Source organism: Mus pahari, chromosome 4, assembly GCF_900095145.1.
Source record: "Mus pahari chromosome 4, PAHARI_EIJ_v1.1, whole genome shotgun sequence".
Classification (NCBI taxonomy): domain Eukaryota; kingdom Metazoa; phylum Chordata; class Mammalia; order Rodentia; family Muridae; genus Mus; species Mus pahari.
The window spans coordinates 85,735,210-85,748,779 of NC_034593.1; the positions used below are offsets into that span (position 1 = coordinate 85,735,210).

At 45.2% G+C, this 13,570-nt stretch overlaps 1 protein-coding gene across 1 annotated transcript in view; it reads left to right on the forward strand.

The window, feature by feature from the left end:
- Ctss (cathepsin S) overlaps window positions 1–13,570 on the forward strand; it is a 29,427-nt gene that overhangs the window by 13,217 nt on the left and 2,640 nt on the right. The window contains exons 4-7 of the mRNA XM_021196504.2: window positions 2,416–2,565; window positions 4,812–5,042; window positions 6,495–6,660; window positions 9,514–9,616. Of these exons, the coding sequence (XP_021052163.1) occupies window positions 2,416–2,565; window positions 4,812–5,042; window positions 6,495–6,660; window positions 9,514–9,616 (650 nt within the window). The remainder of the gene's footprint in view (window positions 1–2,415; window positions 2,566–4,811; window positions 5,043–6,494; window positions 6,661–9,513; window positions 9,617–13,570) is intronic.

Below are 13,570 nucleotides of genomic sequence, written 5' to 3' on the forward strand. Positions count from 1 at the left end.
TCCCCTCTCCCCTCTCCCCTCTCCCCTCTGTTCGCCTCTCCCCTATCTGACACAGTCTCAAACACCCTGATTGGAACAGTCCATGTAACTGAGAATGACCTTTTTCTCCTACCTCCACCTCCAGAATGCTGGGGAATCACAGGTTTGCCCACCATATCCCACCTACCAAATCCCCTCTTTTCTGGAAATTAAACATATAAAATAGTATTGTTCTCAATAAATTTTAGAAAGCACTTTTTAAGTCTTTATGGTAAGTAACTATATTTACCTAAGTGTGCATTGGGATGTAGATATGGCCCGTCTCCTTTCTTACTGGGTGGGAGCAGGTAGAAACTTGGTGCGGTGGACTCTTTTTTTGTGTGTTCCTAGAAAGGCCTCTGCATACTGAATGATCTCTGCCAGTTGCATCCCCGCCCTCCTCTTTGGTTTTTGGGTTCTGGTCTACACAACCAAAAATGTTTAATGCAGCCAATTAAGAATCACATCACTTGTTAGTTCATATTGTTCCTCCTATGGACTGCAAACTCCTTCAGCTTCTTGGGTACTTTCTCTAGTTCCTTCATTGGGGACCCTGTGCTTTGTCCAGTGGATGGCTGTGAGCATCCACTTCTGTATTTGTCAGGCACTGGCAGAGCCTCTCAGGAGACAGCTTTATCAGGCTCCTGTCAGCAAGCTCTTGTTGGCATCCGCAATAGTGTCTGGGTTTGGTGGTTGTTTATGGGGTGGATCCCCAGGTTGGGCAGTCTCTGGATGGTCATTCCTTCAACCGGTACCCTTAGAGCTCCCTTGGACTAAACCACCAACCAAAGAAAACACATGGTGGGACTCATGGCTCTAGCTGCATCTGTAGCAGAGGATGGCCTAGTCAGTCATCAATGGGAGGAGAGGCCCTTGGTCCTGTGAAAGTTCTATGCCCCAGTATAGGGGAATACCAGGGCCAGGAAACAGGAGGGGGTGGGTTGGTGAGCAGGGGGATAGGGGAGGGGATAGGGGATTTTCAGAGGGGAGACTAGGAAAGAGGATAACATTTGAAATGTAAATAAAGAAAATATCTAATAAAAAAAAAGAGAGAAAAAAGAATCACATTACTTTAGAAATAAAGACAAAATCCAGGCATGGGGAACTGGCTGAGGCTTGCTGAGTAGAGGTGTGGAGACAGGGATACCCTGGCAGCCCAGTGTAGCCTAACTGACACAGGAGGGTCTATATACGCAAGTTTACATTGCACTCAGAGAGAGAGAGAGAGAGAGAGAGAGAGAGAGAGAGAGAGAGAGAGAGAGAGAGAGAGAGAAGCAAAAAATAAGAATAATAAGGAAAAAACAATTCTAGTGGGTTTGGAAAGGGAACACCCTTGGAAACCAACTTCTACTTAAATGTCACAGTGCCCTGTGTAGTCCTGAGGGAAAGCAGCTTGCCTAGCTTTACATATTGCTTTGTAAGATTATGCCTTTCAGCTGGGTGAGGTGGCACACACCTTTAATCCCAGCACTTGGGAGGCAGAGGCAGGCGGATTTCTGAGTTTGAGGCCAGCCTGGTCTACAAAGTGAGTTCCACAGCTACACAGAGAAACCCTGTCTCGGGGGTGGGGGGTGGGGGGGAGAAAAAAAAGATTATGCCTTTCTTTCAATCAACTTCTAGTTTTTACCATGTTTCTGTTTCTCCTTCCCTCTGTTTAAACTATGTTGCCAATGAAAAGTTCAAGAATAAGAGACACACAGAGCTCACCTCAGTCAGCACCCACAGTGACCTCATATAGCACCCAGTCACCTCAGACAGCTCCTATAGTCATCTCACTTAGCACCCAGTCACCTCAGATAGCTCCCACAGTCACCTCAGACAGCACCCAGTCACCACAGACAGTTCCCACAGTCACCTCAGTGAGCACCCAGTCACCTCAGATAGCTCCCACAGTCACCTCAGTTAGCACCCAGTCACCCCAGTCACCTCAGACAGCTCCCACAGTCACCTCAGACAGCTCCCACAGACAGTTCACCTCCCAGTCAAGTGGATACAACTACCACTCATTTTTCTCAGTTTTAAAATATATTCACATTTATAATTCTTAACGAGTGTAGGAGAGAGAGAGAGAGAGAGAGAGAGAGAGAGAGAGAGAGAGAAAGAAATAGATAGATAGATGGGGCCAACCAGCAAAATAGCTCTCACCAGGTAAAGGCACTTGCTGCCAAGCCTAACAACCTGAGTTCAATTCCTGGGACCTAGATGATAGAAGGAGTGAACTGATTCCTGCAAGGTGTTCCCTGACTTCCACATGGGAGCCATGGTATACCGGCTGCCATAAACACATGCACAAGAACGGGAGGGAGGAAGAGAAGGAGAAAGAGAGGAAGGGAGGAGGGAGGGAGGGAGGGAAAATGAAAGGCTCTAAGTGAGATGTGATGTTTATTTGCTTTTTAGACCAATGAAGAAATCTTGTGTCAGATGGGTGCCCTGAGAATTCCCAGCCAGTCTCCGAAGACTGTCACTCTCAAGTCACGCTCTAATAGGACATTGCCTGACACTGTGGACTGGAGAGAGAAGGGCTGTGTCACTGATGTGAAATACCAGGTGAGTGTCACCCGCCCAGCCTCTGCATGCTGGCTGAGTGCTCCCTCCCTGTCTCACTGCACACTCTGGAAGTGAGTCTCACTGATTGTCGTCACTTCCTGACTGTTTTGTTATTCTCATCTGCCCAACTACATCCTATGGGGTTTGCTGTTATTTGTTTTTGTTTAGTTTTACTTATGATTTATTTCGGCTTATATACATAGCCCAGGCTGGTCTCAGACTCACAGTATAACCAAACTAAGTTCCCACCATAGTTTGGATCTTAGCTTCTCGTCAAATATGTGATTTGTATACTCAGCCTGCAAAATTCTCTCTTTCAAGACAGGGTTTCTCTGTGTAGCCTGGAACTTACTCTGTAGACCAGACTGGCCAGTCTAAGATCTGCCTGCCTCTGACTCCCAGATGTTGGGATTAAAGGCATGTGCTGCACCCATGCTGGCTGAGAGCACTCACTGTTCTTCCTCCAGAAAACCTAAGTTTGGTTCCCAGCACCCATAACAAGGAACCAACACTGCCTGTAACTCCAACTTCAGGGAATCCAGCGCCCTCTTCTGGCCACCGTGGGTGCCTGCACATGCATGCACACATACAGAGATATAAATACATAATAATAAAACAAAGCTTTCTTTTTAAAGATTCTACGACAATAATGTCTGAAAAATGGTTACCCTATGGTTAAAGCTTTTTGCATCGGCATCATTTTGAGACAGCAGCACTAGAATTTGTGGGTGCTTGTCACGAGTGTCAGTGAGCAGAGATAGGAATTAAATCTTTTTAAAACTTTTAGATTTATCTTATGCATCCATGTGTTTTGGCTGTGTGTGTATGTGTGTGTGTGTGTGTGTGTGTGTGTGTGTGTGTGTGTGTTCGTGAGTGCGTGCACACGTATGTGTTTGCTAGCTTGCACCACATGCATGCAATGCCTGCAGAGGTCAGAAGAGGGCATCAGATTCCTAGAACTGAAGTTACAGAAGGTTGTGAGCCACTGCGTGGATATTGGGCATCAAAACTTGGTCCTCTGCAGGAACAGCAAGTACTCTGAGCCATCTCTCCAGCCACAGGAACGGAATCTTTAAGCTGCACTTTATTCTGAGAGGTGATGGCTAGAGAAGACAGGGGATGAACATTCTAGAAATCTGCCTTACTTCTCATCTCTGGGCAGCAGGCTTCCTAAGGAGTGGAGGTGAAAGACACTAATCACTGATGAGCCTCTGGTCAAGTGATGAGCCATGTCTAGGATACTTGGAGATAAGCCTCCTGAGCATATTTCCTTATTACCGCTCAGGTACCTGGTTTGCCTCTTTTCCAGGCCACTGAGCCTTCAGTCCTCATGCAGTGTCACCTGGCATGTATAGCATTGACTCTGAACAGCAAACCATTCACAGTGTGTCCTGGCTGCACTATTTGCAATCTGTTTGCACAGTCTTTCTTTGATGTGAGGTGCAATATGCCCTTAGAACACAGCATACGAAAGTGCCTTGCTCTGTTCCTCCTGTCTGGCTCAAATGGCCCTGAGTTATTCTCTCAAAAATCACTTCCCTGTCAAATGATGAGAGAGAGAGAGAGAGAGAGAGAGAGAGAGAGAGAGAGAGAGAGAGAAGGAGGAAAAGGCATGACTGTTCCTAAGTATGGAGGGGGAGGTTTACTGTAGATAAAGGGAGAGCGTAGCCACAGGCAGGAACATCTGGAAGAGTCCAGAGTGAACATGACCATGAACCGTCCCATGTGAGGAGAGGGAAGAGGAGAGAAAAAAGGGGAGTAAAGGACTGAGGAAAAGGGCCAGGTAGCCAAAATGACTGGATTATATAGGGGAGGAAAGGCAACTGGGGAAGGGCAGCCCAGTGCCTGGGATCGGGGAAGTTTAGGACAGGGGCAGGGTATGTGAGTCATATCCTGTAATGGGCAGGGACAGAGGGATGCTGGGAGAACCTGGGGGCCAGGCCCGCTTTGGTGTGTTAAGTAGACACCACGGCTGTTTGAGCCCTGAGCTGCTTCTGGCATCCGTCTTCTTTTAGGTTGGGTAGTTGTGTATGTTCAGAGTGCACCATCAGTGGATTCAAAATGCCTGCTAAGACCTGGCACTCTCCCCACCAGGGCACGTCCTCGCCTGGAGAAATGTCTGCCTTCCAATGGTCTGAAAGAGAAGGAGGCCTCAGTGGGGGAGGCAGCTCTTCCTGGCAGAGCTGGAGCTGTCTTCTACCCTGCGGAAGCCATACGGATCCCGGACGGATTCTTCTCTGTTTCAGGGTTCTTGCGGTGCCTGCTGGGCTTTCAGTGCCGTGGGGGCCCTTGAAGGGCAGCTGAAGCTGAAAACGGGGAAGCTGGTGTCCCTCAGTGCTCAGAACCTGGTGGACTGCTCAAACGAAGAAAAGTACGGGAATAAAGGCTGCGGGGGAGGCTACATGACCGAAGCTTTCCAGTACATCATTGATAACGGGGGCATCGAGGCAGACGCTTCCTATCCCTACAAAGCCATGGTGCGTCACGTTCGTTCCCTGTGACTTCGTTCCTCCCCACTGCTACACTGGCACCGCCAAAGCACTGACCCCTTCTAGAGCCCCATCAGCTGCTCCTCCATGTCAAGAATTCTCTTTGAAATGCAGTGATCTCCTTAATCTTCCCGTGGGGTTTAGGGTTGTTGTTTGTTACAAATTCTCAGGTTGGTCTCGAACTCACTACGTAGCTGAGGAGGCTCTGAAGTCCTGTTCTTCCTGCCTTACCTTCCAAATGTTGAATTATAGGGTTTTGCCGCCACTCCCTACACAGAAAATATTTTCAAACAAGCAAGTGTCATTCATATTTAAATACAGGCTTAAAGAAATCTTTTCAGACTCTAAACCTCAATGCCCAGTGATATTTTCAGGTGATCGGCTAACTCATTCTCCCACTTAAAAAGTTCAATAATGCCGGGCGTGGTGGCGCACGCCTTTAATCCCAGCACTCAGGAGGCAGAGGCAGGCGGATTTCTGAGTTCGAGGCCAGCCTGGTCTACAGAGTAAGTTCCAGGACGGCCAGGGCTATACAGAGAAACCCTGTCTCCAAAACCCAAAAACCAAAAANNAAAAAAAAAAAAAAAAAAAAAAAAAAAAGTTCAATAATGTTATCCCCTTTACCACCAGATTTCTTATTTTCTTTTTAAACAAATTTTGTTAAGTAGCATAAGCAAAAAAAAAAAACAAAAAACAAAAAACCACACAAGGGATGACAAGATGGTTGTTCAGTAGGTAAGGGCACTTGTGGTCAAGGTTGACGATCTGAGTTTAATCGCCAATCCCAGAGAGTACCAAGTCTTGTAAGTCATCCTCTGACCTCTACACTCATGTGAATAAATGCAATAAACACACACTTTAAGTAATTATCACTGGACAACAACCTACCTTAAGCAGTTTTGCTTTGGTTTATTTCTTTCAGCTTCTTTTTCTGTTATGATTTGCAGGAGGAAACACAGTTACATATGCAACAAACATCCATCTGTAACTTCTGGGTTTTGTTTGTTTTCTTTTGCTTTTGAGACACAGTCACACTATATAACTGTGGGTGACCTGGAATCACTATGTAGATCAGACTGGCCTTGAACTCTCAGAGGTTTGCCTGCCTCTGCCTTTCCAGGACTGTCTCTTAGGCACTGTCTCACAGCTGCAGATGGCCCAGGGTTTGACTTATAAACCCAGGGGCCACCTTGTCCGGCTTCAGTCAGTGTTTACAAACAGTAAAACCCAGAACAAAGGAAGAAAGACAGGTTGGGACAGAGGGACAGAGGATGGGGGGAGGCGGTCATAGTCATAGTCATAGTCAGTTGAAAGGGGTGAAGTGGTGGGGGCTGGGGGTGAATGGACAGGGGTGGGGATATCATATTTAAAATCTGGGAAGTTGAAGTAGACTTTATGGTTTTGGTTTTTTGTTTTTGTTTTTGTTTTTTGTTTTTGTAGGATGAAAAGTGTCACTATAACTCACAGAAACGAGCTGCCACGTGTTCAAGGTACATTGAGCTCCCCTTTGGCGATGAGGATGCCCTGAAAGAAGCGGTGGCCACTAAAGGGCCTGTCTCTGTGGCCATCGACGCCAGCCATTCCTCCTTCTTCCTCTACAAAAGCGGTAAAAGTGAGGCATCGGCCTCTTATTCGCTACCCTTAATATAGGCGGAGCATCTGGTACCTTGTTCTAACTGGTGAATCCTACTGGTAGAGACTTATTAGCATGACTACATTAAGTTCCTTGTATATCCAACTCTTTCCATCCACACAGTAACCCTAATCTACACACAAATCCTCCATGCAAAAGTTAATCTGCCTTGGATCTGGAAAGCTGACTCGGTGGTTAAGAACATTTGTGGTTGCAAAGGATCCAGGTTTGATTCCCAGCTCCCACATGGAGGCTCACCACCTCCTCAGGCACCAGGCAGGCTTGTGGTGCACATCCAGGCAAAACACTACCACACATAAAGTAATAAAGTTAAATCTAAAACCAAAATTAAAGGGAAAAAAAGTTAACCTGCCTTAAGTTACTGGCTACATAATCCACATAGGATTGTGTATGTGCGGTAGTCCTGTCTACAATCCTAGCATCCGGAGGCAGAGGCAGAGGCGGGGGTCGGGGCGGAGATGAGAAAGTTGACGCCTGCCTAGGCTACTCTACCAAAAAGCCAAAACAAAACAAAACAAACAAGAAAAAAGAGTCAGGTTTGTTTGGTTTTTTAATCCATGAAGAGTGCATTATATAAACTAAAAATCAAGAAAGCAATTCCACTTCCAACTGTGGGGAGAGCTAATAATAAATTTATCCAGAGAGCAGAAGAGTGCTTAGAGAGACACGAAGTGATACACACACGGAGTGAAAGCCTTAGCTTTATCCTGTTTACAGAGTCAAGAGTCAAATGTCAGTAAGATTCTTCACAAAACTCGGCAGACTAATCATAAAGAGTACAGGAAACCATGGAAACCCTCAACAGCCAAAGCCTTTTTCACAAAATGAGCAAAAGAGGCATCAGAATGTCTAACCTGAGAGTGCATTCCTGAGTTACAGCAGCCAAACAGCTTGGCGTCAGCATTAAAACAGACCAGCAACACACCACGGTGACTCCCTGTGTTCAGAGAAATGGCTCAGCAGTTAACAGTTAAGACTGTTCTTCCAGGGGTCCTGAGTTCAATTCCCAGCAACCACATGGTGGCTCACAACCATCTGTACTGGGATCTGATGCCCTCTTCTGGTGTGTCTGAAGACAGTGAGAGTGCACTCGTATACATAAAATAAATAAATAAATCTTGAAGAGAAGGTGACAGAGCAACCAGGCGTGTTGGCACATGTTTATAATTTTAGTACTGGGGAGGCAGAGGCAGGAGGATTATACCTCAAGTTTGAAGCCAGCCTGGCTGTCCTTATTAGGTTAAAACACAGACCAAAAACAACTTGGGAAGGAATGTTTATTTGTTGGGCAGTTTACAGTCCATCATCAAGGGAAGCCAATCAGGAACTAAGGCTGAGACCACAGAACAATGTTGTTTACTGGCTTGCTCCATTTGCTTTCTTATTCCACACCCTACCCCCACCCCCACCACCTAAGCCACTCCCACATCAATCATTAATCAAGAAAATGCACCACAGGCCATTCTGATGGAGGTATCTTCTCAATAATCTAGCTGTGTCGAGTCAACCTGAAGCTCACCAGGACATTGAGTATATAGTGAGTGAATTCCCGACCAGCCAGGGCTACATAGCAAGACCAGGTCTCAAATGAACATAAAGAAGATAACTGAATGCTGGTGACACGGGAACCTTTGCACACTGATTGTAAGACTATCAACTAGTACAGCCTTTAAGGGAAATGGTATAGAAATTCCCCCCAAAAAGTAAAACATAGAACTACCACTTGACCCAGCAACTCCACTACCAGGAATATATCCCAAAGAAATTAAATCAATGTACTGAAAAGATATCTCTCAAGTTCACAGCAGAATCATTTTCCACAACCTAAGTGACCATCAACTTCTGAGTGGATAAAGAAAAGGTGGCACATATACAACAAGGAGCACTATTTGGCTATAAAAAAAAAAATTACAGGATTGGAGGTGTGGCTTGGATAGTAAAATGTTTGCCCACCAGTCAGGAAACCCTGAGCTCAGTCCCTAGCACACAGATATTGAGCATGGTAGTACAAACCTGTCATCTCAACTCTTGGGAGGTGGAGGCAGGAGGATCAGAAGCTCAAGGTCATCCTTGGCAACATATCAAGTTTGGGGACAAGTCTAAGTGGCTTATGTGAGACCCTGGCCTGTGAGGACATAGGGAGGGCAAGTAATACTTCTTTAAGGTTGACACTTAAAACCGTACATGCACGCCATCATACAAAGCTCAGTAGCACGTTCCCCCAGTGCACACTAAATGCATGTCTGTATCATATTCAGCAGAAAGCTACAATATGCACTGGGAAGCATTTAATTTAGAAAAGGCTCAGAGTGGACAAAACAATTTATGAGTTTATACAAAGAAATGCAACCAGTTGTACATAAGTTAAGAGAATTAGAAGATGTGGTAAAGAGATAATAATAAATGTCTGAGAGATCTATGGGTCAATCTCAAACTTGTCAGGGAAAGTGACAGAGTATCAATGTCAAAGAATTACAACGTCAGCCAGGCGTGGTGGCGCATGCCTTTAATCCCAGCACTCAGGAGACAGAGGCAGGCAGATTTCTGAGTTCGAGGCCAGCCTGGTCTACAAAGTGAGTTCCAGGACAGCCAGGGCTATACAGNCAGGCAGATTTCTGAGTTCGAGGCCAGCCTGGTCTACAAAGTGAGTTCCAGGACAGCCAGGGCTATACAGAGAAACCCTGTTTCAAAAAAAAAAAAAAAAAAAAAAAAGAATTACAACATCTAAGTCACCTTGTGATATCTCCAAGCATGTTTTATTATCCTGAAACAGTTGCCTCTTTCCCATCTGTGTTTTATTCTCAGGTGTCTATGATGACCCCTCCTGTACTGACAATGTGAATCATGGTGTTCTTGTGGTTGGCTATGGGACTCTTGATGGCAAAGATTACTGGCTTGTGAAAAACAGGTAATACATATTATTATATAACAGGTATAAATTATTATTAAAGCCAGTACATGAGTGCTGGCTTTATTGTCAGGACCGGGAGGGCACCTCAGCAAATATACGCCTGCTGTTAGGATGCTGGTCACCTTAGCAGCAAGGATGCACGTTTGTAGCTTCTTACAAAGCCCCGTGGGAAATTACTCACTGCCCCACCATGGTGGTTTGGATGAGAATGACCCTCATAGGCTCATAAATTTGAATGCTTAGTCATCAGGGCGTGGTACTAATTGAGGAGGATTAAAATGATTAGGAGAGGTGGCTTTAAGGTTTTCAAAAAGCCAGGCCTAGACCAGTCCCCTTCCCCAGACGCTGCAGATCAGGGTGTAGCTCTCAGCTATTACTCCAGCCCTGCTTGCTGCTGGGCTTCCTGTCATGCTGAAAATGGACTGATGGGCAGAAGCTGTAAGCCAGTCCCAGTTAAATGTTTTCCTTTATAAGAGCGGCTGTGACCATGGTTGGTGTCTCTTCACAGCAATAGGACAGCGACTAAGATACCCATTGTCATCTTTGTTTTCACGATTTGTCTTCTATAATAACTTTCTTATTTTATTTTATTTCATATCATTGATGTTTTGAGATGGGGTCTTGCTATTACTCCTAGCTGGCCCAGAACTCACTATGTGTTCCAGGCTGGCCTTGAACTTACAGCCATCCTTTGTCTCTGCCTCCCAAGGGTTGGAATTACAGATGTACACTGTCATTTCCTGCTGGGCTTTTCTCACCATTCCTTGCCTGCTCTGTAGAACAGTCATGGTGATGAGTTTCATTTGGCAGTGTTAGGGCTGAAGCCCAGGGCCATGCACATGCTCCTTAAGCTCTTCCTCTGACCCACATGTGCAGTCTTTCATCCCCTCTTAGGAACCCTGATCCTATAGCCAGACTCAGAATGGTGGTATTCCCTACTGCCCCAGGAACCCAAACGGTTACTTCTGACTTCATCTACATCATTCTAGTCACGATTTTACCATAACCTGTAAGATGGAGGCCTTCAAATCTCTTCCACTACCTGTAGCATTGGCCCACAACTTCACACTTACCTGGTCTTTGTCACTTTGACAATTTACTTTCTCCAAACTCAGTATGGCCAAAGAATTCAGTTCTCTCTCCACCATACTGTTCCCTTGAGAATTTTCCATATCAGTAAATCATATCACATAACATTGTTACCCAACAGATGGTATGGTATTGAGGGCTCAATATACTATACCAACCTCCTGACCTTTCCAGGGATAATTAAGTTACAAGTCAAGCAGAATTTCCATCAAAAGCTGTCTTGGAGTCTGCTTCTTTACTAGGTCCTCTGGTTCTATTTCAGACAGCTCTTGCCTAGACCATCCCTTGAGCCTGAGAACCGATGCTCTTTATATTTTATTTCTGTGTATGTGAAAGTGGGTGGGTGTGGGTATAGGCATGGTTGGGTATATATCTGGATTTTGGAGACTGGACCCAGGCCACCGGGCTTCCCGGCAAGTGCTTTCATCCACTGTCTTAGTTACTTCTCGATTGCTGTGATAAATCACCATAACTAAGACAACTTGTAGAAGAGAGGGTTTATTTGGAGTTTATGGTTCCTGGGGGATAAAAATCCATCACCATTGCAGCAGGAAGCTGTGCACAGCCTGCAGCAGGCAGCAGGCACAGCAGCAGGAACAACTGAGAGCTCACATCTTGAACTGCACGCAAGCAGCAATGATAGCAAACTCAAAATGGTGCACATCTTTAAGCTCTCAAAACCAATCCTCAATGACACAGCTCCTCCAGCAAGACCATGCCTCCCAAGCCTGCCCAAACAGGGCCATCAACTGGGGACCACTCATTCTGGTGTCAGAGAATATGGGGGATAGGAACGGCTCCTTTAAACTGCTACACTGGCTGGCCCATCTTGCCAGCTCCATTCTTTTTACTCTTGAATCTTTCCTGTTGCTGCCTAACAGGTGTGACTAAGTAGAGCAAGCCTTGGCGTGTAACCATTCTAGCATATAGTGGCCCCTCAATAATCCACTGAACGGACCTCTGTATGATTCATAAGTAAAATGAGTACAGCTTTCAGAGAGAGAGGGGGATGAAGAGGCTGGAGAGTGACGTGAAGAGCCCTTTGTGCTCTAGCAAGACCTCTGCAAGCACCCTCATGTGCATAAACTTACACAGGCACACACAGTTAGACGAACATCTTTTGAAAAATATTTTTAAAGGTTTATTTTATTTTTAATTATGTCTATGTGTGTAAATATGTGCAGAAGAGTGCAGGGGACCAAGGTGGCCAGAGGTGTCAGATCCTCTAGAGCTGGATTACAGGTGGTGGTGAGCCTCCAAACTGGGTGCTGGAACTCAAACTCGGGTCCTCTGGAAGGACAGTATGTGATCGTAACAACTGAGATGTCAAAATGATGAACGTTTTTGTCTTCTGGTTCTTGAGGCTAGAAGGCAGAAATGAACATGTGAGTTTAGCTACTTTTGAGGGATTTTATAGACATGGATCTGAGAAAGTGACACTCACAGGAGTAGGATGGTATGGTAGCAGCTAGCAGGTAGGACAGGGACAGAGGAGATGCTACAAAGTGTCTGGACTGTCAACTCTAAGAGAGTTCTGGAGTTCTCTCACATGACAGCCATATCTTACTGCTTCTATTCCTCTGCCTCAGAATGTGTGGCATACACATGTACTATATGCACTTGTGTATATATAATAATTTCTTTTTGTTGTTGTTGTTTGTTTTGCTTTGTTTTAAGACAGGGTTTCTCCATGTAGCCCTGGCTATCCTGGAACTCACTCTGTAGACCAGGCTGGCCTCAAACTCAGAGACCCACCTGCCCATGCCTCCCAGTAGTGGGATTAAATATATGTGCCACCACTGCTGGAGTGATAATTTCTAATTAAACATATTTTAGTTTTAGAAAATAAAATAACTACTGGTTTGCCAACAGTCAGTTTCAGAGGGAATCCCGCACCGTCTTCTGGCTGCCATAGGCACTGCACATACATGATGCACAGACACACATGCAGGCAAAACACCCATACATATAAAATAAAAACAAATCTTTTAAAAAAAATGTTATTGCAAGGTGGTGGCGTTGAACATCCGTAATCCCAACACTATGGAGGCAGAGACAAGTGGATCTCTGTGAGATAGAGGCCAGCGTGGTCTACAGAGTGAGCTCTAGGACAGCTAGGGCTATACAGAAAAACCCTGTCTCAAAAATATAATAATAAGGGCTCAGCAGTTAAGAGCACTGACTGCTCTTCCAGAAGTCCCGAGTTCAATTCCCAGCAACCACCTGGTGGCTCACAACCATCTGTAATGGGATCCGATGCCCTTTTCTGGTATGTCTGAAGACAGCTACAGTGTACTCACATATGTAAAAAGAAAGAAAGAAAGAAAGAAAGAAAGAAAGAAAGAAAGAAAGAAAGAAAGAAAGAAAGAAAGAAAGAAAGAAAGAAATCTTTTTTAAAAATAATAATAAAGCTGGACGTGGTGGCGCACGCCTTTAATCCCAGTACTCAGGAGGCAGAGGCAGGCAGATTTCTGAGTTTGAGGCCAACCTGGTCTACAAAGTGAGTTCCAGGACAGCCAGAGCTATACAGAGAAACCCTGTCTTGAAAAACCAATAATAATAATAACAATAATAACAACAATAATAATAATAATAATAATAATAATAATAATAATAGATTGATGGTGATAAAAAGAGACCAGTGTGGTGCATGCCTATAATCCTGGCATTGGACAGTGGAGGCAGGAGTGTCAGGAGTTCAAGACCAGCCTTTGGTACATAGCAATTTCAAGGTCAACCTGGGACACATCATACACACACACACAAACACACACACACAATGAAAAAAAGGAAGAGAGAGAGAGAGAGAGCGAGAGAGAGGAGGGGAGGGAGGAAGGAAGGAAGGAAGGAAGGAAGGAAGGA